The 26,879-nt window shown below is 40.7% G+C and overlaps 1 protein-coding gene across 5 annotated transcripts in view; it reads right to left on the minus strand.

The window, feature by feature from the left end:
- Window positions 1-26,879, minus strand: part of ATP8A1 (ATPase, aminophospholipid transporter (APLT), class I, type 8A, member 1) — a 203,180-nt gene that overhangs the window by 48,622 nt on the left and 127,679 nt on the right. For all 5 annotated transcript variants that reach the window (XM_014548692.1, XM_014548694.1, XM_014548695.1 and 2 more), the window contains 3 exons: window positions 19,060-19,232; window positions 2,287-2,470; window positions 2,084-2,194 (listed from right to left, as the gene is read on the minus strand). In XM_014548692.1, coding sequence (XP_014404178.1) covers window positions 2,084-2,194; window positions 2,287-2,470; window positions 19,060-19,232 — 468 coding nt within the window. The remainder of the gene's footprint in view (window positions 1-2,083; window positions 2,195-2,286; window positions 2,471-19,059; window positions 19,233-26,879) is intronic.

Raw genomic sequence — 26,879 nt, forward strand, 5'->3', positions numbered from 1 at the left:
GTAAATGCAAAGATTATGGAGAAAAACTTGAAAAACTTAGACATATTCGTCTTAGCAGAAGAGGCACCATATTAGCCTTTGATAATATTTCTCCCGAAATACTGGATAATACGTTTCTGTCACTTCAACAAGTTATGCTGGAAGCAATGAAGAACGACGGCTCCAATAATTTTAAGCTCACGCATATCGGGAAAGCAAAGCTTCGCAGCCAAGGATCCTACCTACAAGTTTAAAATGCAGTAACGAAATTACTGAAAAATCCAGAAACTATCTGAACACTCAAAAAAATTAGGAGTACTATTTTTAATTTATTGTTTAATTTAATCTAGTTTTTTGATAATAAATGCTGTGTTCTATATTTATTTTCTTTTGCTACTATTATTATGGGACAAATTACCTTCATCAACTGCTACTATTATTATGGGACAGAGGGAGTAAAATATATCATTATTGATTTCAGAGCGGAAGGGAGAAGGAGAGGGAGATAGAAACATCAATGATGAGAGAGAATCACTGATTGGCTGCCTCCTGCACGCAACCCACTCGGGATCAAAACCACAACCTGGGCATGTGCCCTGATCAGGAATCAAACTGTGACCTCCAGGTTCATTGTTTGACACTCAGTCACTGAGCCACACTGGTTGGGGTGTTAGGCTGTGTATCTTCTGACAGCTGTGGAGGAACAGCCAGCAAGTTAGAGGTCAAAGTGGCATAAACAAACATCTGTAAGGAAGCTCTGGGCATATTGATGAGGGCGAAGGTGGGTCCTCTCACAGGAGGGGCAGATGGAGGGTTTTCTTAACGAGCTACGGAGAGCTTATCTTCATGCTCTGCGAAGCTGCAAGAGGGGCAAGAAACTGATAACATTTAGAGTGTGTTTTACAAATATAGCTTCTGAGGATAAAATGGCCATAGGTGAATGAAAGGTACATGATTTATCTATCACTTCCCGATTGACCGTTCAGTTCACTTATGCATGCACTGGTGCTTTGCTGTCCACTATGGTAGCCACTGATATATCAACACCCGAATTTGAAGACTTAGTATGAAAAAAGAATGTAAAATATCACATTAAAAATTTTTAAGGTGATTATATGTTGAAATGGTAATACTGAATACACTGACTTAAATAAAATATCATTTAAAAGTTAATGTAGGCTTTAATTTTTACTTGTTGCTCATGTGGCTTCCAGAATTGCATGGGTGGCTGGCATTGTTATTTCTGTTGCCCAGCTCCTGGATGGAGGACAGGAAGAACAATGAACGAAGCCTGGGGCCTGGCACCCAGTGGGTGCTGTGAAACTGTTTGTAGGACAACCTACTACCCTTTAGAAGTGATATTCCTGACTCAGGTTAAGTTTTCATTTAAAAAATGATTTTACAGACTAAATGTTTGTGTCCCCCACGACTCCTCCCAAAATGATGTTATATTTGATATATGAAAAGGAATTTGGAATTTCTTGCTGTCCAGACACAGGAACTAAATATTCTGATAGCTTTCAGACTCATTCCTCATTATCTAAACTCCTGCTACCAACCAAACTCAGAAACCAAAACAGATCTGGGTAGCAAGGGATACTTGTATATAAGTGTCTAAGTTTGAAACATAATAAGAACTACAGGATGACCAATATTAGCGAAACTGCCTACGTATCCTGCCTGCTTCTGCTTCTTTAACCACCACCCCCAGCAGAACTGCTATCCTCAGTTTTATGTCTATCATTCCCTTCACTGTCTTTTAAAATACAGTTTCCATGTGTATATCCCTAAATAGTGTATTGTTTTCTCTTGTATGTTTTTGAGCTTCATAAAAAATTCTATAGTTTGTAGTCTTTTTAAAACTGAAAACATTATTTCATTAGCAATTCTAATCCAACATTTCTTACCAAAGCAATGTAACTTTTTTAGCCAGGATTTAAACATGAATTATTCTCCAGGGCTGACAAACTTTTTGTTTTAACATGTTTAGAAGTTATAAAAAGTAGGCAAATGGAATAATTAAAATGAGAACATGTCTTCATAAAGAACATGTCTTTACATATCTATGCAAGTGACAAGGATTTAAAACTTAACCGGCGATTACCTCGATAATATAGAGGACTATATTCTTGTAGAAGCAGTACAAAATGCACTTGGAGACTCTGTTATAGTTCCAGGCACCGTGAACCATCAATAAATTCTTCAAATACTTGAACTAAAGATAAGAGTGGAAAAAAAATTAGTATTTCCCTTTTCCTAGTGTCAGCTGACTGAGATGAAGGGTGTGACTGCAGAAATGATCTTTACCTGCGCGATGGAGTAATCAGAAGAATTAGCTGCCTGAAGGCCTTCATTCCCGCTTATACCCACGCCAACATGTGCCGTCTGGATCATGCTGACATCATTGGCTCCGTCACCAATTGCAAGTGTTATGACTTTGACTTGCTTCTTAACCATCTCAACGACTTCAGATTTTTGAAGGGGAGAAACCCTTAAATTAGAACAAATGATCAATTAGCTCTGTTTTCTGGAAAATAAAAAAGAATTTTAAAATGCCAATTGTCTTGAAGGATAAGAGCAAGTGAGTATGCAGTTCTAGGAAGAACCATTCCGGAAAAGTCTTAGGTTTGCAAATGTTTGGTTCTCTGTTAACCTGGTTGCCAACTCAAGGGAAAAAAGGAAACGAAAGTCTTGGGAGCAGATCTCTAGGAGATAAACAGAAGCTATGACACCTTGTTAAGCACTAGTTTACCAGTTTACCAGGACTAGTTTATTTCTTTAACAAGTGTGCACTAACTTGTTAAAGAAATAACATCTGAGTTCAGAAATGCCATTACTTCCTAACAAATAACATCAGCATTTCTAAGTTTTCACTTGTGAACGAAAAAGATCAGAAAGGCTGTTAAACTATAGTTCAAATACTTATTAAAACCTGTACTATTTTTGGAGAACAAAAGTTTTGAGCCACCGAAAGGTGAACTTAGACAACGTAATATACATTTAAAACAACTTAAAACTCTACTTAAGTTAACAGTAGGGCATTGGCTAATCTCTTGACCTGTTCTCAGACACCAAGGTGAATCAACCAAAATAAATGCCAAGCACTTGGTTGCATAGCTCCTGTGCCTCAATTTTCTTCCAAAGCTACTGACGAATGGCCAAGGAGACTCAAGCAACCTGCATGACTGTGGGGTCAGGGGCAGAGAACAGCAGCACCCAACTAAAATCCTTTTTGGTATTAACTATGGATCATCTTATTACAGACTTTTAAAAGCCACTTAAGAAATAAACCCCACAACAATTACAGCAGGGCTCAAAGACAGAATGTGTCAGTGTGATGAACTTAATATATTACGAACACTGTCTTGGCGATTAAGAAGAAAGGAAAACTAAACAGTGACCTGGCTCAGTAAACAGTGAAGATTGTGATTCAATACTAACAACTATCACACAATGTTGGACAAGAAAAACAACTCACAGCTAAATTCTTTATCGAGGTTAAGTGCAGGAGGTGCCTCATAATATCTGCTGGAACATCTGGTAAATCATTTATTATTCCGTCTAAAAATGAAGATCATTACTCTGAAAGACTCAACATCTTGCACATTTTCCTGATTATTTCTTTAGGAAACATCCCTAGCAGTGGATCCTCAGCACCAACATGTACTTTCAGGAGGCCCACTGCCCTTCAGAAAGGCTTCATTCGGCCAGAGCCGCGCTGGGTTTTAGTTCAAGTGTGAGAATCATTGCATCGGGCTGGGAGTTGCTTGCCGAGTGAACCTGTCTCCTCGTCTTTGTATTCCTAGTGTTGATCCCACATAGGTCCTCAGTAAAAGGTTGCTATATGAAAGACTTATTTTTAACTCTTTCTTTAAATCTCCTTTCAGAGTCTAGCAATTGTACAAAACGACACAACAGTGAATACCAGGGAACGGACGAGCCTCAGGCCATTAATGAGCTTTTGCATGTGAGCCCCCTTTGCTCTCTTTGAAGCAATTTTCATGTAATTTTCCAAGTTTATTTAATTTTTTCTTAACAGGCAAATATAAACTGAAGTCCACTAGCTCTAGGCCAGTGATGGCGAACCTATGACACGCGTGTCAGAGGTGACATGCGAACTCATTTTTTTGGTTGATTTTTCTTTGTTAAATGGCATTTAAATATATAAATGTAAATACAAGGGAACGGATGAGTCTCAGGCCATTAATGAGCTTTTGCATGTTAGTCCCCTTTGCTCTCTTTGAAGCAATTTTCATGTCATTTTCGAAGTTTATTTAATTTTTTCTTAACAGGAGAATATAAACTGAAGTCCACTAGCTCTAGGCCAATGCTTTAGGGGGAGACTACAGCTGACATTTAGTGTCACAAAAGAATGCTCACCAAGAAATGGACTAAAAAGCAAATGGGAAATGGGCTAGGCAGAGACTATAGCTGACATTTAGTAAGTGTCACAAAAGAATGCGCACCAAGAAATGGACTAAAAAGCAAATGGGAAATGGGCATGAAGAGAGAAATATTTGAAAACATTCATCAAATTCTCTTCACGATTTAACAGTCTTACAGTGTAAACACATGTGAAGTCACACCGTGGTACATCAATGGAGCTAGAAAACAGTGGTACCTTTTTTCATAAGTCAATGTGTCCTAAAGAAGACATCTCTGCATAGCAGCTAATATTAGTGATTTAAAGAAGGATCTGAAAAGAGCCAGGTTAAACTTTGTTTTCTTCTTTTATTTTTAATCCTAACCCAAGGAAATGCTTAGAGAGAGGAAAGGAGGGAGGAAGAGAGAAACATCGATGTGGGAAAGAAACAGATCGGTTGCCTTCCATAAGCGCCCCAACCAGGGGTTGAACCCAAAACCCAGGTGGTATGTGCCCTGACTGGGAACGGAACCGGCAACCTTTTCGTGTACAGGATGATACTTAACCAATGGAGCCACTCCGGCCGGGCAGAACTTGGTTGTCTTACTTCATGGCTACTGCAACCAACCACTGCTTTCTCTGCTTCACACTGCGATTTTCAACACCCCCAGATTAGAACTGGCTTCGAATTTACACCAACTCGGTGGGTGTGGTTAACTCAGGTGTTAAAGACAGAATACAAATCCCCTTGGCAAGGACAATACCCATTTAAAAAAATATCTGGTGATGTAGTCACAGACATTCCCCACACCACACTGCTGCTGTGACTGGCTAAGGCATCTGCTTCTATTATCAAGCGAAAAGCAGACAACTGGTTTGGAAGAAGATTCAAGAAACAGTGGAAGCCCTCGTAACTGAAGGGTTTGAAATAGCAGTTGGTTGCTAAAGAAAGATGTCAAATTTAAGTGGGGATTCATAAAAAATAAAATATACTTACTTAAAACATTTAACTCAAAATAGAAATGTACAAACTTGTGATGCAGGGCAAAGAACCTTACTTGGCATCGGGGTCAGCCGCCTAAAATTCTGCATACTTTGGTTGCAGAAGCCTCCCTCACCAGGCACAATCCACGGTTGGTTTCATTAATGTGAAGACTAGAATGTAATGATGCCCTCCACCCAAGTTTATTATATGACCCACCCCAAATTCAACAGCAAAGTTTTTAGCAACTCAAAAAAGTCTCTCGAGAGCATTCTACCTGGTTTTCTTTGGACTAGATTGTTATTTCTAAGACCTACAAACTGTTTAATTAAAAGGATGATTACTTTAAGAAGTAGCATAGGAATAAAGATTAGGGACCAAGCACCCACTGATTAGAGGTAAACACCACGCACAACCATGGAAGCAAAGGCAGGGGTGCACTACAGAGGGTCCTCCCAGCTCCGGGCATGATGTGCTGTGGGCACCTGCCAGCTGTCTTAGGGAGGAAATGTGGTTTAAGGGGTGGGAGGACTCAGGTTACTCACGCTATATTCAGTTTAAAAGATCTATGTTTTTAAAGCATCCATTTAAAAAATTGTTCCTTGCTACGAAGGGGTTACAAGATAGCAAAACAAACGACAAGACAATAAAAGTGAGTGTAGCACAAAGCTTTTGACAGATTACCAGTACTTGATAATTTCAGAGGATGTAGAAACTAGCTTGGGCTGCAAGAGGCTTCCTTGATGAGTTAGAATTTGACAAGGACAGCTCATGGCAGGTAAAAGCAGCAGCAGCACATATTAAAAATTATCCACAATATATTCCCTCCTACGGTTTTATTCCTACTTCATAAAAGGCCACCTATTTCACTCATTAGAGTTTATTTATTTTCTCGACTTTTGTACACTTGCGTCTACATGTGTACAATGTCCATAATAGTCTAGAATGGTGATTTTCAACATTTTTCATATCATGGCACCCATACATGAATTACTAAAAATTCTGCGGCACACCAAAAAATATATCTTTTGCCTATCTGGCAAAAAAAAAAGAGGGTATAATTTAGATTCATTCACACCAATAGCTATTGTTGTGTTGGCTGCTATTTTTTGGGGTTGGGGGTGGGGGTGGAATCTAAGGCAAAAGAGGTCAGTGCCCCTGACTAAATAGTCAGGCACTGCATGTTTAAAAAATTCTTGTGGCACATCAGTTGAAAACTGGTGGTCTAGAACAACCTCGCTGCACAAATTAATTCTTTCAAATGTCTATCAAAACCCACACATCCATGGTTGAACATATCTAAAACCTTAACTTTACCAATACCAATAGTGTCCCAATGTATAATCCAGAAACATCATAAAAGCACTGTGTTCTGCCCTAGATATATATATATATTTTTTTACCACCTATGGGTCTGTATCAGGATTTAAATTATTCACAGTTCTCCTCTGCTGTTGCTCTTTATTCTTCAGGAGAAGTAAGAGCCTCGAAAGAAAAGGACTCCACAGTCAGTGTGTGCATAGGGTCCGGTGTTCTTCCCCGTGGCTCCACAAACAGAGGGTGGTCCTGTGCGATACGCCCTAGCAGTGCACTGAGTGCAATATGCTTTTCAGATATTATTTTGGCTGTAGTTTCTGCACATGTTATTCATTACTTTCCTTACTGGCTATGTAGTAATTCTCACAGCCCTGTGAACATGAGATCGTGGTAGTGGAAATTTTTTTTACCATTTAAGCTAGAAAGTATATAGAGTGGCTCAAATTATATTTTGCACTCTTTTCATAGGATTAGCTAAATGAGTCACTTTAAAAAAATATGTTTTTATTGATTTAGAGGAAGAGGGAGGGAGAGGGAGAGAAAGATAGAAACATTGATGTGAGAGAGACACATCGATAGGCTGCCTCCTGCAGGCCCCCTGCTGGGGACCGAGCCCAAAACCCGGGCATGTGCCCTGACAGGGAATCAAACCAGTGACCTCTTGATGGGTGAGATGAGGCTCAATCCACTGAGCAACACTGGCCGGGCAATGAGTCACCTTTTTGAATAAAATATGTATAAAGATGAAATGTGCAGGTATACACATAGACACATAATAAAGAATATTTTAAGGGACTTTCTACAGGTAGACAAAAGGGGTACAATAATGTAGCTTACTGTATTGTGTTTTAGTTTAATAATTTTAAAATACCTTATGCAGCAAAAATTATGCTGGTAATACAATATGATCTCAAAAACTTATACTGTAAACTTAAAAGTTACTATAAAGTTGCCTTCAGAAAGTGAATCGAGAAAAAAAAATAGAACATGTAGGAATACAGAGTAATGTGTGGTATCCTGAAGTGCTTTATACAGCGCCCGCCCGGTGCTGACAGAGCCCTGCATTCACTAAGCTGGAGGGCGGCTCCTGGGACTCTTTAGGGATCAGGATCATTAGTGCCGGGAGCTGCTGTACTTCCCTTTGCAACACACTTCCTAAGATTTCTCCTTGGGAGTATCAGCCTTTCCCCCATGGAGCCATGTTCTGCTGACTAATAAAGAAATTACAAAAAGAGAGGAAAACCTAAGAGAAAAACTTATGAGATCTTACTTGGTTCCTTTTTGAATTATAATTTGCTAGGCTCTTAAAAAGTTTTAAGTAGAGGAAAAATTAAAATCTGGCAAAAAAAAAAAAAAAGGTCTGTGTTACATGCATTGAAAATTACACAAGTGTCATAGCACTTCCGGAAACTCACCGTCAGTTTGTTAGTGGAATGAAAACAGCCAGTTATAAAGCGAATCCTAAAAACGATACTTAGCATGCAGCACATAATGAAACATTCAACCACTTCTAGGCAAGAGAACTGTATTATTCAAATGACTGGAGAGTGGGTGCTTTCCTTACCTCCAAAGGCAGTATCTGTGGGTATACTGTGCAGCGGGCCTTATAATATAGGGATTGAGTCTACAGAAATAAAATACAGCGACGAAAAAAGGAAAGTAACTCTAAAAAAGATTTCCCTTTGCAATGCATTTTAAATGCAAAACTCCTCTCTCATGGAATTTCAGTTGTTATAGGTAAACTACTACTGTTTTCAGGTTATATGGTTCAGAGAATATTTTAACTAGTGACTAATCATATTGACAGTGTATGTCTGAATATGCATGTATGTGTGTGTGCACTTGTGCACAGGCACCCACCCCAATAGCTAAATGGCAGAGACCTTACCTTAAAAAAGGTACTAAAAACACACACACACACACACACACACACACACACACACACACACACAAAATCACACAATCTCCTAGTCCGGCCAGTGTGGCTTGGTGGTTGAGTGTCAACCTATGAACCAGGAGGTCACGATTTCATTCCCCATCAGGGCACATGCTTGGGTTGCAGGCTCCATCCCCGGTGTGGAGCATGCAGGAGGTAGCCAATCAATGATTCTCTGTTATCATTGATGTTTCTATCTCTCCCTCTCCCTTCCTCTCATTCTAAGAATAATTAAAAACATATTTAAAAATATGTTGGAAAGATATGGGCAATTGGAAAATAAGTCATACAAAAATGTAATTGAAGCAATTAGAAAATAAGTCATACAAAAATGTAACTGCTAAAAGAAAGAAACCAGTAATACACTGAACAGTAAATATGACAGTGCTCGAAAGTGCAATTCAATTAAATAAACTGTCCCAAAAGATGGCAGGAAATGAAAGAAATTATTGTAAAAAAAATGCAAAGAAACTAAGGAATACAGGTGGGTACATATATATAATGGAACTCCAAGAAGAGAATAAAAAGGGACAGAATGAAAAAGAATGATTAATAATTTTCCAGAATTAAAGAAAGACATGTCCTTAGATTCAAAGGTCTCATAGAGTGCCAAAAAGAAATTCAAGAAAAAGGTACTTAACCCTAGACATATTATGCTTAAATTAAGAAAATGGTTAAACATTAAGAAAAATGTCTAAAAGCTTCTAGAGAGAAAACAAAGATTACTTACAAAGAAACAAAGATCTGACACTGGATATACACACCAAATTACTTCAGTATCTTTGGGAGGTGGGGTAGGGAAAGACAGACATACTAACATAAATAATAAGTACAAATATGGTTATCAAAAACTTAGAAATAACCACATATAGATTAGATACAGATTGTAAATCAGCAGCAGAAATCTGATTTAGACAGTGGAAAGGAGAGGGAGGAAAAAACAACAAAAAGCATAATAAATTGAAAACACAAAATAAGACAGGAGAAACAAGGCCTAATATAGCAATAATTACAATAAATATACATGGGTTAAATTCATTGATTGAAAGACAGATTCTTAGGTTGAATTAAAACAAAAAAATCCAGCAAAATGGTGTCTAAACAGACATATTTATAATAATAGCTAATATAAGAGAACACTTATTTGATCACTATGTTTTAAGTTCTTTATTTGTTTTAACTCATTCAATTCCCAGAAGAACCCTCTGTGAGATGGGTTATTATTATTGCCATTTTACAAACGAGGACACTGTGGAACAGAAAGATTAAATAACTTAAGGTAAAACAGAGGTAAGTGGTAAAGTCAGGGTTCAACTCTAAGCAGTGTGGATTTAGAGACAGTATATTATACAGAAGGATTGAATATAAGGGTTTAGGGGGAAAAAAAAGGCAAGGCCCACATGAAACAAAGGAATGCCAAGTTAGCCATTTTAATACTAGACAAAATAGAATTTAGGACACAGAAAAGGCCTAATACTCAGAGACAAATCTTTATGTTATGATAGTGTTCCTCTTGCCAGAACTATTCAAGTAGGCCATATAAAAAATGTGATTGCATTTCTAAGAGTAACATAATTTTTAATAATGGCTGCCAATGCACTGAATACATATATTAACCCATTCATTACTCACAACCCTATGATAACAATGATTTTTACCTTTGTTTCAAAGATGAAGAAGTTAAGCAACATGCTACTCAGCTAATAAGAGGTGATGCCTGTGCTTAGATTCTGAAAAGTCTGGTCTCAGAGCCCAAGTGCTGGAGCACGTGACATCACCAGCAGAAGGAATGGGGGCATCGTGTATACTAGAAAGCGGCACTGGGAGAATTTGCTCACCATGTAGAAATGAAAAACACTCGATCTCTTCTCCTTCATAAGACATGCAAAAAGAAACCTCGTACGAATTAGAGACCTATATGCAAAACAGAAAGCTGCGCAGTTAACAGAAGAAAAAGCAGGAGAATAACTTTGTGAGTGGGAAGTTCTCACTATCCAAAAAGCACAAGCCATGAAGGGAAAGATTAATGCAATTTGACTACCTCAAGGTCAATGATTTTTGTTCAAGGAAGAACAGCACGGGCAGAATTAAGAAGGCAGCCAGACTAGAAGATTTTTGCCATGTCTATAATCAACAAAGAATCAATATCCAGAACACACAAGGAATTCTTGCATATAAGCAGAAAAATAAGTTAGGAAACCCAACATGAAGATCAGTATCCTTATCCCTCTTCAGTGTGCTACCTTTCTTCATAGCAACTGTTACCATTGACTTTATATAAATCTGTCTTATCTATATTATAAAAGGCCAGTGGGCATAACGCCGTTAATGACCAAATGACCAGTCACCAGGAGGTGCATGGATGGGTCTTGCAGCGCAGCGGGTCTGGGGTCCCGTGGTGGAGTGGCGGGTCTGGGTCTCGCGCTGGGTCTCTAGTATGTAATAAATTAATTGTTAACACACAGCAATGGCTGCCTTTTGAATGTACATGTATTTGTTTTTATTAAACAATAGTTACAATGTGAAGGCGGGAACCATTTTTTCCTGTTGTTCACTGCTCTATTTATAGTACTTATTAAGGTACCTGGCACATAGTGGGTGCTCAAAAAACATTTGTTAAATGAGTGGGAGAATGAATGAAAGAATGATCGTCTAAAGTAGAAATTTAGAGAGGTAAACAGTTTTATGAGGAAATGCTCATTCTCCCTAGTCATCAGATGAATGAGAATCAAAACAATAAGGTGCCACTTTTCAACCATCAAGTTGGCAAAGATGAATTCAGGAGTGCTAATTTTGAGGGAAAGGCAGGGAATAGCAACCATCCTGCATGGATCTGGAGGACACACCAGTGCAGCTGTTTGGGAGCAACGCGGCAATTCCGATTGGAGTGAAATATGCACACCGCTCACAGCCAAGCACTCCCATTCCTAAGTGCATATGCTAGGAAAACACTTGCCTGGGTGCACAGAGAGGACACTCATTTCAGCACTTTCCATGGCAGCGAAGATTGAGAGGCAACCTCTGTGGCCATCGTTATGGTAACAGATAAATAAAATGCTGTGCATGCATTACTGTAATGGTAGTACTGAAAATAAATGAACTTGTTCTACATCTAGTATCATGGATAGGTCTTAAAATTGTAAAAAAAAAAATTAAAAAGGCAAAAGATTTATGTTGAAATATATGGATAGGTCTTAAAATTGTAAAAAAAATTAAAAAGGCAAAAGATTTATGTTGAAATATTATAAATGTATCTATCTTAACACGGGCATAACAATATTACATATTTTTCATTGCTACACAGATCTCTAAATATAGTATGGAAGCTGGATGGGAACCTACGAAATATCTGAGATTGTTTTCCTAGGGTGGAGTGAAGAGAAAGGGAATGAAGGGCAAAAGTGAAATAATGTATAAAAATCAAAGACAAACTTGTTTTCGTTTGAGACTAGCTGCCTGCAGCCTCGGGAGAAGGCTGATTTGAGCATCTTCCTGCCTGACCCTTCTCTGGCATGACCTCTAGCACCTTCTGGCACTTCCAGAACCCAGGGAAGTCGTTTTGGTGACAGAGCAAGATCTGATGTCTGTGGTCCTGGGTTCCTCACATTTCTCTTGTTGAGATATACACTAGTAAGTATTCACTGACATCTCATTTAAAAACAAACTGTCTTCTGGGAATATCCACATTTTAAGGGGTTATCTTGAATCCCAGGGCACAGAGAAATTGGACGGCATCTCCAGGCTGTGCCGCTGCCACCCCAGGGAGGGCCAGTCCTTTCTGAGGAATCACTGAGAAAGGGAAACATGCCAGGTGAGATGGGAATATGTCTCCATTTTCAAGAAAAGAAAGAGCCTGGAAATGACAGGCTAAGGAGCCTGGAGTGAGCTCCATCAATATTCTCGGGAAGTTCTGTCAGAACCAACTCCCTCTGCTGTTCACTCATTAGCCACACACACTCCAGCGCAGGGCTGGCTGGCTGACAATGGCCCCAGGGCCAGGCCCAGGCAGCAGCCTGTTTTTTACATCAGCTCATGCTCCAACTGCAGAGTTGAGTAGCTGTGACAGACACTCCGTAGCGTAGAAAGCCTAACACATTTATTATCTATCCCTTTACAAGCTTTCCCACCTCTTCTCTATAAAACACTGCCATGCTCTGGGAGAATGCTACCTGGAACGACCTCCTCTTTCACCTTGAACTTGAAGCTTATTGTTTTATGTCCATTTCTTGTCTTTCTGTCTGATCCCTTGGTAATCCGCCTTTTGTTTTCCAAGGCCATCTCCCCCCTGGGTTGCTGTCTGTCCTTTCCTTTGCCTCTATGCCCTACAGCTACTAGGCAGTCATAGCCTACATCCTACCTGGCCTTGACTTCTGGAACTCTAGCCCGGCTCCGAGCACTAAGCTTTAAATACTCCAGGTGGAGATGGCTCAGACAGGTTTATTAAGAAGACGGCAATCACTGGAAACCATCATGAGTTTAAGGAGAACCAGAGATGCCAGACTAACTCTGCTTCCCTTTCCCTCCCCATCGGGTCAGTAGACTGGCAGAGGGGAGAAATGTTGCAGGTTCCATGTGCCATGCCCTCACCAAACCAGAAAATGCAGTGCTTTCATTCTAGCGCCGCAGAACTGAAGGAGAACTGTGAGCCCTCTCTGAGGTGGGTCTGCATCTGCCTGAGGCATATCTTAGGGTGCTGATGTATTGATTTATGTGAAGCTTCAGGGAGGCCTTTCCTGGAAAGCTGCAGAGTTCTGTGTTAAAATGGTTGAACAGAAAAGAAATCGTCAAGAATTTGAATGCAGTTACAGAAGATACATACACTTATTCCAAGCGAGTAAGACACAAAACAGAGGGAGACCAAAATGAATAGGACATCGTTTAAGACGGATGGCGATGGATAGAAAGACAGCAGCTACCCTTGGGAGATCATAGACCTGAAGGGAACATAAGGGGGTTCCTGGGGTGTTGTCATGTTTGGGTGCTTGATGCAGGAGTGTGTTCACTGTGTGAAAACTCACTGAGTTGCATACTTATACTTTATAATACAGGTTAACTCTGTTTTATCGGAATATTTATATAATCTGCAGTTCTAATGTGTGTGTGTGTGTGTGTGTGTGTGATCGTGTGTTGGTCATGGTGCTTTATCTTACTTGAGTCACATCTAAAAGTACATAGTATCAAATTACAGTGAGGTTCTACAGCATTTAGCTCTCTCATCTAATTTAGATATTTTCCTGTTAAATATGAACTTCCCTGGCGGGGTACATCATAACTGGCTACCAGGCTGTCACATGGCCATGCAGTTCCTTTAACATTTACCCAGTACAGGTAGAATAGCAAATGAGATAGACAGGGCTGGATACCTTATTGTTATATTATGTGAAAGCAAAATATGGTCATTTCATGAAATGATTAAATTTATTCACTATGTTCTCTTTTAGCCATACATGTCTGAAAGAAACATCCTCTCACCATTTCCAACATTTATTCATATTATCTTGGAAGCAAATATGGGGTTGACATCCATTAACAGTTTGTAAGTTTTCTCAGAGCCAAACATCTGCTTTGGCATCCAACGATGCTCACAAACTTTTTTTTCTTGAAAGGAATGTCTGTTGAGCACTTATTAACTTCATTTGTGCTTTATGACTATCCTTTAAGTAGAACACTTAGAGAAATTCTTGAAGTTTAAGACAATCCTAAAGATTCAAGACATAGACTCAAGAAGTAAATAAATCCTTTCTTTAACGCACTCCAGCTATGACAGAAAGTATGCAGAGTGTCCCTTTAGACTTCTCCTGGGAGGGTCCCCTGATGGGACGAAGGTGAAAGGGCTTGCCTGGAATGCCACTCCCGAGTGACGACACACACTGAGGTCAAGTGTTTTTCTATGCACTGCGGGGAAATCGCCTAAAAGGGGGTTAAAACGTTGATTGGAGATGTTGCAAGTAGAGAAAAATGCTTACTTCAATTTAACTTCTGCTTTTCAGAAGACTTGAGTACATAAATTATGTAGAAGAATGGTGATTACTAGACAGTCTAAAAGCTGGAGGCTCTAGGCCAATTTTCAACCAACTGTCACAGAACATAAGTTTCAATATCTGTTTAAACTAAACTGACAACTACAGAAAAAATGTAAAGTTCTTTGAAAGGCTGGGTTATGTGAACTGACGAGGATCTCAGAAACCACAGGCCATTTAACACACGGCAGTGCTTCCCTGCACGTTCCAGCCACTCTCTTCTGGAGGGAATATTCACGGAGGTGGAACAGATGCTTCCCCAAATTAAGCTAATGCAAGCAGTAGGCAGAGTCTTCCCAGGACAGAGTGGCCAACACAAACACGGTTCATCCAAAACAAAAAAAAAGAAAAAAAGAAAAGGAAAGGGCTCGGAGCAATCTTCTGGCCCAGAAGCTCTGGAGCTGGAAGGAGCTGAGCCAGGAAGTGTGTGTGTGTGTGCATGGCTTTCCCACCTTTCCAAGCCAGAGGACCTCCGCTCTTCGCTGCTTTAGACACCAGCCTCCCTGGAGGACTAGAGTGACTGCCACATGCCAAGCTCCACGGGTCACAAAGCAAGGCCGGAGAGATGCCATTAGGTATCCGCAGTGCCAGAGAGGTAGCATTCGAACAAGAAGTGTGTGCGTCTCCAGCTAAAACGCCATTATACCAATAATGCAAGCTCTAAGACTTTAGGGAGTAAAGTATTGAAAACTGAGATGAGGAATTATTTTCTGACACAGCTACTTTGCAGAATAGCTCTTGATGTCACCTCTAGACACACATCTTCATGACTCTTGGAGCAAGTCCCTTTCCTCTATACCTGTCCAAGGAGTTTCGGGGAGTCTGTGCAACCCCTACAATAGCGCATTAAATTTGACATGTTTGTGTGTATTTTGGAGGAGCTGGTCCATAGCTTTCATGTTGTTCTTCAAGAGTCCTGTGATCACCCAGAACAATAAGCACCGGTGTGCTTGAGCAAGGGAACCGAAGGGAAGAGGGCCACAAAGGCATAGTTGATGTTTAGCACCAGGAAAACTGGTCGGAAACTGCCCTAACATGAGACGTATGTTTTCCATTAAGCTGCTCAGGTTACACAGGTACGTGTGCACGGAGGTACAAACGAAAGCTGCGTGGTGCTCATGAAAATACAGTGCTTGGTAGGCTGATAAAAACAGATTTCATTTTACTTCTTGGAGTTTACAAACTCAAAAAAATACCCAAGGAATGACATGCAACCTTCCCTGGTAAACCAAAACCGGGACTCCAAAGCCCTGAATGATTTGGGGGCCAGGGGGTCCTTTCTGTCCCCCTTCAGAAAACGGTGGTAAGAGACCTGATGCCCACGGACGGAGAACAACCGCTTCTTTCAATTCCGCTGTAGACTCTTCGGGGAAAACGCTCATCTTTCATAACTGTGTCAATTAGGCAAACACTGAGAACTGCCTCCTGCCCTTTACGCTGATGGTGTCCGGGAAGAGAGAGGCTGACGTAATCCTGAAGGTGCAGCTAATAGGGGATTATTATCCATTATGGGATGCCTTTCCCTCCACTTTCCCTCCAACCGAGACGGAGAGAGGGCTAGCTGCAGACACAGGGCAGGATCTGACTATCTGCCTGTGCAGACTGACAAGAAATAGATCGTTGGGAAAACCCATAGAGCTTGAGTGAACACGAATTTGGGAAACAGTCCTGCACTGTATTTTGAAACAAGGTTCAGTATTTATCGGGAGCATCTCCTATAATGAAGTAAAATAGAGAATTTCCTGAGGCTGGGAGAGTATCATCATCTAAGAAAACCAGGAGTGACACTGGGGTTTCAGGGTGAAGACGGATCCACAGAGCTTCTCACCTGTGCCTCCCCAGTGAGAGGAGCACGTCAGGGAAACTGGAAACTACTGACAGGAAGATGGTCTGTGCCAAGAGGCACCAGGCCAAGAAGGTGCAGAGACATAAATCGGGCAGTGGCACTGATGTAATTATGGGCTTAGAGGAATTCTCAAAGCCAGACCGGAAGTCAAACCACAGTCCTTATGGGAAAAGAGAGAGTATGAAGATAATTAGAAGAAAAAGGGCAAGGGAAGATATTTTACTTAAAAGCACAACACACACACACACACACACACACACACACACACACACTCACACACACACAGCAAGCCTACAACTCTAAATAAAACTCAGTGTCTGCACAGGGACATGCGTACGGCAGGACGGAGGGAGGCAGGGGCCACACACAGCTTTATAAGCGCGGCTGCAGAGCTGGGCTGCACGTGCACGGCTGGGTGGGATTCCCTCCCCGGGGCCTGGAGGAGCCCTGAAGTCCATGTGACTTGTGAGCGTCCAGAACAAGGATCTCGGGAGGGAATTTCACAAGCACAGAACATATTTTTCCTCCCTCGACGCTGCTTTCTAGTTTTTCTCTCCCTCTGCTATTGTTTAATTTGTGGTTCAACTTTTTGAAGAATGGTGGGAGGTACCGTGTTAGGCAATGCTGTAAGAATGAGGCTCAGCTGCTAGGACTGCATTTTGAAAACTGGCCTCCCACATCTTTCAAACCAATTGTGATTCTACTTAACACAGAAAGGAAAGAGAGATGCAGGGAGGAGAGCGGGCGGGAGTCTTATTCATCCTCCTGCGCGCACCATCTACGTCCAGCGCACAGTAGGCGCAGGACAGATGCTGCTGACTCATGGGAACTGGTCATTTTTATCTAAAGAGCCCTGGTTCTGTTTTGTTTCCACATAGGAGCCAAGAGTTGTGTCACTTAATGTGTTTTTGAGCAAACTTGACTTGATCCTTGTGACCCAATTAGTGACAATGATTGAACAACCAAATCTGGCGCAGTATTATCCTGATGAAGAGTGTCAGGAGCCAGGAAAAGTTACTGAAAATGCATTTTTTAAAAAGCATGAGGACACCAAAGTGCAAGTGACACAGTCAAGATAACAAAATTGCCAATTCTTTCTTCAAGGTTAAGCAAAGAGCCTGATTATTACTAATATTAATGATCTGTGCACTATTTTATCCACGAGCTTTATAGTAATAATATTTATTAATAGATGCCACTGAGAAGAATAAGTAACTTAATTCTTTCAATATGACACACTTTTATAGGTTGAAATGAAGCTTATAAAGGTTACCTATTAAGTACAATTGAAATCATATTTCCACAAAGTATATTTCAATTGAAATTTAGGAAAACTCTACATGGCATGGCTAATAAGTTTGGAGACAATATTATATACAGGATATTTAAGTGACTAAGCCTGGACCAAAAAAATAAAAAGGTTTAAAAAGCGTAACATTCTTTTAAAAAATACATACATTTTAAAGAAAATAATAAAAGCAAACAGTACAGTCTTAAAGATAAAATTAAAAGCACCGATTCTAGGAAATTCTTCGGAAGCCCTGCTAACGCTTCACTCCCAGGAAGAGAAACAATTTGAGAAACTGCTACCCTGGACCCAGAGTGACCAGCTGGTAAGATTCAGTAAGTGAACAGTGAAGAGGGAAATCCTTAGGTTTCATGGTGGCCAGAAGGGAAGAGGCTGGGCACAGTCATGAATACACTTTAAGTTTTAGGAAGACATAGTTTAAACAGTTTAGACAAAGAGATGGGGAAGAGTCTTGGACAAGAAATTCAGGAAGGATGGGATGGTTTATACAATTCGATGGGTGGGGACTTGGTAACTGAAAACAGATTTTATTTTAGGATATAGGCAATATTATACTATTTTAGGATACAGGCACTATTATACATGAGAGGGTGAAGGACGGTACAGTCAATAAATATTTTCCCAGTAGCTGAGCTTCAGGAAAACGTTCCGCTCTCTGGAAGATGATTTAATTAGTGCCTCCCATCCTGCCATTCCCCCAAATAAATGCTAACAGCAGGATCAGAGATTTAAGTGTCGAAGACAATGCTAGTTATTACAGAAATAATGCTAGTTGGAAATGCAGGTAAACGATTGATTTTAAAATGTTTTTTAAAAAAATATATATTTTATTGATTTTTTTTTTTACAGAGAGGAAGGGAGAGGGACAGAGAGTTAGAAACATCGATGAGAGAGAAACATCGATGAGAGAGAAACATCGATCAGCCACCTCCTGCACACCCCCCACTAGGGATGTGCCTACAACCAAGGTACATGCCCGACCGGAATCGAACCTGGGACCCCACAGTCCACAGGCCAATGCTTTATCCACTGTGCCAAACCGGCTAGGGCAATGATTGATTTTATATGCAGAAAATGGCAAGACGCCTGTCAATTTTGGTTGTAAAGAATAACTACTAGGGATTTTTTTAGGACTCACTTTCAAAATCTCTGCTAATAAAGTCTATCCCCATCTGTGAGCCTTAAGTTAATAAATAACCTGACATTTACAATTTCTGGAGAGAATAACTTTAAGGCACTTTAAAAACCAGGGAACTTAGGATAAAGTCGCTCTTTACTGAAATCCGACAATCTTAAGGAGAACTCACCTGCAGCAAATAACAGCTTTGCACGACAAAGCTAGGTCCAGGAAGTAGTGGCGCACTCCGAAAGTTAAGGCGTACTTGAGGGTCTTCCCGTCAATTATAAGTGCAAAATCATTCTCCTTCCGAAGAGCATCGCCAAGCGTGGTGCAGTGACGGCTGAGGGTTTCCCTCGTCCCCTGTAAAAGTGAACAAAGAAACAACATGCTCATTTGTTCTACCTTAAGGATGTTCAGCGACTACAGTTAGCTATTGCTAGTGCTTGAGGCTTTCAGGTACCTCCATTCATTTGATTCTCACAAAAGCCCCTCGAAGGAGATGGGATAAACATTATCAGGAGAAATAAGTTGCTTGCTTGAAGTCACACGTGTGTTCCTGCAGGGATGGGACTAGATTACATATCACCCAATCCCCTTCGATCTTTGCTCATTACTCTAACCACACAATCATAATCCCGCAAAAACATGTTCAGCAAATTATTTTATTAAAAGACAACAGTGGCATAATTTATGAGCTAGTCAAAACTGCTTAGCCATAAGTCAAGGAGGAAAGTTGGAGAACGTCATTTAAATAATCTACGGGCTTTCTTCCAGAAGCACTCGATGCTACTGAAATGTAATTCCCAGTAACCAACAGGAGAAAATGCAGTATCTATCATCTCTTGCCACTTCACGAATTGGCTCCTGTAACTTTATCACTGTTTCATGATGCTGCATTCTAGTTGGGGATGGTGACATATGGCTTAGTAATCTTGATGGATCAAACAAAAGAACCCCTTCCATCAATGAAGAGTTCACGTTCAGGTACAATAAAAACCTTTAGTGTCAAGGAGAGCTTTGTTCACCTCAACTATACAGAGACTGCCTGCCCAGTTCTTCAAAGGCAAAATGTTTCAGGATATTTAGTTTTTCTCCCCAAATCCTGTCGATTCTTCCTGAAAGCTAATGAGACCCGTTTCCTGTTTCATAAGAGCCCTAACGTTGTGAAGAAACAGAATCCTGGCTCCGCACAAGGAAAAAAGAAGGAGTGATTCCCTCCTATTAGAGCTTTGTTCTGAGTGCTAATATCTGAGCCTGAAGTTATTTATATAATAAATGCAAATATACATTTATGTAATAAAATAGACCTATAATGAAAATACTCATAATAATTTTTTATTATATTCGTGGGAGATAGAAGTATTGTTCCAATTTAAGAATGTGGTACAGTCATTTCAAAGTTATTTTCACAAAGAGGGGAGCAAAGGCATAGGTGATTAAACTTTTATATTGGGGATTCGGGGAGGTGTTTCTGCAATCATACTCAGGTGTGGCTCACGCTAGGTCCTGGAATTTCAGAATCCGTTGACCAAAATAATGGAACCAGATTGTAAAGCAAGCCGGCCCCATTTCCCCAGCACCGGAGCCTTACTGAACACTCCCCTGCTCCCTGTCACACACTGGCCCCAAGAACCACCACAGAGCAGCATTCTTTGCTCAACTTTCTGTTCACACTTTATATTGAGGGGAAGTAGCTATTTTAATTTATAAGCATCATCCTATTTCCTGCTGGAAATGTTTGGCCCAAGAGGAATTAAGAAAAGGGGGCCCTCCCCCGCCCCCCCAAAAAAGTCAGTAAAATTCTGCAAGCAAAATTTACCAATGACAATCTAGAATAGATTAGCCTGGATTGTTTTAAAACTGCCTTCACATAGAGTAAATGAACAAACAAGTGAATTACTGAACTGATAAACAATACAAATGAAGTGAGACAGTATTTAGCATGTACCACACACTAGGCGTGGTTCTAAGGGCTACACATACAGATATAACATTTCAGTTAAAGGTATGACAACCCTACTCAGAAGGCCTCCTGTTATTCCCATTCTTTAGATGAGTAACATTGAGACAGAGTTCAAGTTCCTTGCCCATGAACACATGGCTACTAAGTCGTGAAACGAAACTGAGAATTAAGTTTCTGTGTGAGCTTGTCTTTGCACAACCCAGCAAAACAAACCCAACTTCATCCAGGACCAGGCCTAGCAAATTATACATGGAATGCCCACGCATTCCCTCTGCTAACTCCCTAGAGCCCCATCATCTGTCTCCCATCTCTCTACCGCCAACAGAGACTTCTCTTTATGAAACAAATTTAAAACACAGATCATGTCTCTGCTTGTTCTCTTTTCTATGGCTTCCTACTGTCTACACAGTATATTCCAAACACCTTAAAATGGTATTGAAGGTTTTCCGCAACTGAAGCCCAATTAACCTCCATTCTACTTCCCTTTACCATCTCCACCCCTTCATGTCCTCTCTCTGTAACAAATGCCTTTCCCTGCAGAGGCTGGTCTACCACCTTCTAAAACAAGCTCATCTACCAAGCCCTCCCAGACTCATTCCTGTCCCAGGTGTAACTCACTCCATGCTAGCAAGGCCCTCAGTTCCTGGAGGGGACAGACCACCCTTCACCTGCTTTCCAGCAACAAACACAGTTAGCCTGTAAGTACAGATGCTTGGGAAATAAAAGTTATTGAATGAGAGCACTGATCAATTCTGATTTCATCCTATTGGCAGCATTCCATTTCCCCTTCTATTTTATTATCACTTCTGATTTGACAGAGAGAGAGAGAGAGAGAGAGAGAGAGAGAGAGAGAGAGAAGAAGAAGAAGAAGAAGAAGAAGAAGAAGAAGAAGAAGAAGAAGAAGAAGAAGAAGAAGAAGAAGAAGAAGAAGAAGAAGAAGAAGAAGAAGAAGAAGAAGAAGAAGAAGAAGAAGAAGAAGAAAAAAAAAAGAGGGAAGGGGAGAGCAGTATTCTCTTGCCTGCTCCTTACTTTTCTAGAGGAATAATCCATTACTTCAACAGATTTTCAAGTCAACGCATTGCTCACTAAAATGCCACTGTATTTTTCAAAGTGTTTACCCAAGAGTCTCCTGAGCTGAAAACCCAAGTGAAACCTGAGACGGCTCTTGGGAGGACTTCACATTTCTTTAAAGTTCAGCCGTAGAGCGAGACTGAAAGTCCAGTCAACCCCTGAGCTGGGCAAGTTCCCTCATACCTCCTGTGGGACACGGTCTCGGGCCCACTCCCTCCATTGGAAGGTACTCTATAAAGCCTTAACCTTTGCTGAGAATTCTCTTATTTGTGGCATGAGCACCCTGGGTTTCCTTGGTGATTATCACAGAGCTCCAGCAAATCCTAAGGTGTTGGGAGATGTAACTGAGATAAAATATCTGAAGGTGAGTCAAAAACTTCTCACAGTGAGTTCTCCAGCCCAGCCCACCTAAGGTGCAAGGTAACAACAACAAAAATCCTGCAAACGTGTTCTTATTTTAGTTCATGGTTTTCTTTTGCAAGTAGCTCTGGTGTTGGCTGTGTGCTGCCGGTTATGTTATATTTTACCCGTATTTAGACTGCCAGGAGTATTTTAAAATTCCTTTATTTATAAAAGTTTATTGCTTCTCCCCTAAGCCTGGGAGCCATACTTTATGGCCACATTGCATTGAAGCTTATCTCCTGGTAGCTAGAAATAAATTTATTACTATATTAGCTGTTGCTTTGTTTTCATTTTGGCTACTGAAGGGGGGAAATGTTTAAACATTTAAACTTAGTGACATGTGAAAGTGAAAATATATACACGAGAAGCTAAATCAGAGAAAGTATAAAAGACCACATAGTACAACCAAATAAAGGCTCTGTACCTCCTCATTCTACACAGTTTTCTTGGTGGGCTGGAAGAAAAGGAGCAACTGTTGCTATAATCAGGGAGAGTCAGTGGTAAAGGCAACCTGGGGAGACAGCTAGGTGAGGGGCAAGGCTGGGGTTCAGGCGCCATACCACGAAGCGATCTAGGCCAGGGAGGGAGCCAGGGACAGTGGGACTTGCTTGTACCTCCCATAACCTGCATCCCGTGTGGACACTTCAGTCAGTCATTAACTGTATTCGTGCAACCCACAGCCAAGAGCTCCCTGGACCTTCTACCCGCCTGCCAGCCTTGTCAACTCACAACTTAGGCCACAACCAACCTTCTCCTTGGTTCTCAGTCTTAACCACAAAGAAGGGAAACACCACCGTCCCACAAGAGCAGGCTCTACTCCACCGTCTCCTCTCCTAGGGGAGCTCATTGCTACCGATGCAGACCGCCCTCCATGGCCCGTGGATTCCATTGTTCCCAGAGGCTACTCCAGACCTTTCCTTCTTGACATTCCAAATTTGGCCCCTGTCACTTCTGCAAACATCTACCTGCTTTACTGGGAGCATTTATACCCGAAAGAATTCCCTCAACTATCCTCTCTTCACCTAAACACTTCCCTCTCTTTACCTGATCCTCCCTAATTCTTAAGCCAGGGGTTAGAGCCCTCTTCTCCTCACCTCTGTTCCACTCATTTCCTTCTTGCATCTTCCCTTCCCAATGCCATTATTTTTCCCCCTTCAAGACTGCATACTAAAAGCAATGAACAAATAAATAAACCAAGAAATGGTCCCTTGATCCAACATTTACTGAGTCCTCTAGATGCCATAAATACTTACACCTTTTGGATTCTTCAAAGACTTTGTACTTATGTAATGTAGCATGATGTATAATAGCTTATTTGTTTATATCTCTATTTTCCCTTCAGACTGAGGCCTTTGAAAAAGAGATGAAATAAAATGAATAAAAGAATAATGAGATTATTAATGAAGGGAGAATACTTTTTGGGAAGTTACAATGGTTTTTCTTGTGTGACCATTTTGAGGATTGTTTTCTGCTGCCTATAAAACTCATGCATAATATTGGATACTCTTAATTAGAACAATAAGTAAAACAGTAATATGCTTATTATAGAAAAAATAGAGAATAAAGTGGACATGATGACCCAAGGATTACTTCTGTCTCAAATACTATAAATTGTCGAATGAATACAACAAATTGAACATCTTGACTAGCTACTCAGAGATAAGGTCAGGTTGTGTAACAGTGGGCCAATATAAAAAAGAAGAATCTCTTACCCTTTGAGACAGCATGGAGGGACCTGAGAGTATTATGCTAAGTGAAATAAAGTATTGCATGAAAAAGACAAGTATCACATGATCTCACTCATATATGGAATCTAATGAACAAAATAGATCCAGAGACATGGAAGCATAGAACAGACTGACATATTTCAGAGGGAAAGGGGGTAGGGTGGGAAGAGATTAACCAATGAATTTATATGATAACCCATAGACAGACCATAAGTGCGGGGAAGGCCTGGGGAGGAGATGGGAGTGGGGTGGAGGTGGTCAATGGGGGGTAAAAAGGGGATACTGGTAATACTTTCAATAACAAAGATAAATTAAAGAAAAGTAAACAATATACATTCAGTTTATAAGACACATACTTAGAAAAGAGAAAGATACTTGGCAGACAATTAGGTCAAGCAGAATTCCTCACAAAGACAATTCCAATCAGAAGGCCTTGAAAAAGTTCCATTGGAATCTTTAGGGTACAGCCTGGTAAAATAGATGAACATGTTCATAAAACAACAACAATCTTAAAGAAAGCGGAGACTGGCAGCTTTGTGGGAATCTTCTTCATTACTTTTACATGACCTTTGCCAAGGAAACCCTTGGTAAGAATCAGAGAGGACACGGAGACCATGACATCTGGCAGTTTTATAGCGAGACGAGGTGAAAGCCCTGACTTGTCTGGGAAGATTCACAGTGTGCAAGATGTCCTTTTCATTCTGGCACAAACTCTGCTTCATCTAAGGAACCCAGAGGCCAGATGTGCAATGAGCCTGCTAGGTCACCTCAGCACTATGTTTTTGATGGCCCTAACTGCAATGTTGCACAGAGCACCTGCATAAAAATGGCCCTTTTCAGCTCCTAGCCTTTTTTTTCCCTTCCTGATTCTTTTCAGAAGTTTACAGGACAGTCTTACCTAGGAAGATAGCCAAGGAACACCCTAGTAGAGGATGTGGAAATATCCCCAAGGAAAGGAAAACAAAAGCCTCTAACCTCTGACTAGAAGGTAGGTTAGCCACGTCTAACCAGAAGGTTAGAGAGAAATAGTCCAACATGCACACCTAAGGGCTGTGGCTTCCGCTCCCTGCTCTGGGCCGCAGTTACTTGCAGTGGCAGCAAAGGACGTGCAGTCACTACGCCCCAGAGTGTGTCCTCAGCCAGGCTCAGCCCAATCAGCAGAAGTTAAAAGAAGAAAGTCTCCTTATACATATTTAGTCCAAAGTGCGGGTTGGTGTCTGGGTCTTAATACAAATAAGTACATACTTGGCATTTACATTTATTCCTGGGGATCTGATATAGGTGTGCAGGTCCAATGATAAACTTAAAAGGAGGATTCGGTTCCCAGGAAGAAAAAAAATAACATATCACAATTCTAAAGTGCACTTTGACTTTGGACACGATATTTAACAATGTATTTTATTATTCTTGTCCTTCATGAGTTCAGCACCAGTGAAGGGAAATCAGCCTACAGTTGGGCTAATGATGACTCGCTTTTGGGAGACATGCAACTGTCACCCTTGTCAGAATGAACTTAAGTTTATGAAGCCTGTACTTGTTCTTTTTAAAAATATATATATTTTACTGATTTTTTTTTTTTTACAGAGGGGAAGGGAGAGGGATAAAGAGTTAGAAACATCGATCAGCTGCCTCCTACACACCCCCTACTGGGGATGTGCCTGCAACCAAGGTACATGCCCTTGACCGAAATCGAACCTGGGACCCTTCAGTCCGCAGGCTGACGCTCTATCCACTGAGCCAAATCAGTTAGGTCTGAAGACTGTACTTCTTACTTTAGTATCCACACCACAGGTTTCTGTTTTCACTTGCTCTCCATAAAAAGGGCAAAATGCAACAGAATGTTACGGGAGAACCCCGGCAGGAATCGTGGGGAACAAAGATGGCGTCTTTGCTCAAACAGAGACCAGCTGGAGGCTGAGCCACTGGAAAGTAGCTCTTTAGCTCTTTCTCTACACATGTCACATCTGTGTAGAGAAAACCACTGCCCACCTGTAATGTTCAAATGTGCAGCCATAACGAAGTGGGGTGTTAGAAAGTCGGGGCTGGCCAGGAGGGCTCACAAAATGCTGAAACCACACTGCAAAGAATTTACAGTTCCAGCAGCCAAACACACTCCATGGCTGAGCTGTCACGCTTTTCCTCGACTTCAGGTGGGTGTAGAACATGAAAAAATGTTTAGTTTGCTAAGGGTCTGCCTTTAAAAACCTGTTATCAGTGTATTTCAAATGCCAAAGAGGATATCTATAAGAATCTTAAACCAACACATATTTTATTAACTGTTTTGGTGGTTTGTAGTCCCACCTCATCATCACTTAAGACATGAGGTATTTATAAATTTTTGACCACAGAATGTTTCATTCTTTATTTTTACACTCTCCAAATGTTCACACCCTAAAATTACAAATTAACAGAACATTTCAAGGATAATCTTCATAACACATTATGACCATATGAAGTATGGACCATGTTAGCACATTCTTAATGAGTGAATTATGACTCTCATAATAGCAATCGGAATAAACCACTGGGTATTACCTATTTTTCGACAACGTGTTACTGATTCAGTGGAACACTAGATATCCCATATACCCCAGGTAATATATATACCTACTACCCCTATAGCTACTGTAGGCTATAATAAGTTGTGAAGAGCTACCTGAGAATAGAGAGAAACTACATTTATATATATACTAGAGGCCCGGTGCACAAGAATTTCTACTACCCCTGCTACTGTAGGCTATAATAAGTTGTGAAGAGCTACCTGAGAGTAGAGAGAAACCACATTTATATATATACTAGAGGCCCGCCGGACAAAAATTTGTGCACTCGGGGGGGAAGGGGGGG

Source organism: Myotis brandtii, unplaced genomic scaffold, assembly GCF_000412655.1.
Source record: "Myotis brandtii unplaced genomic scaffold, ASM41265v1 scaffold520, whole genome shotgun sequence".
Lineage (NCBI taxonomy): Eukaryota > Metazoa > Chordata > Mammalia > Chiroptera > Vespertilionidae > Myotis > Myotis brandtii.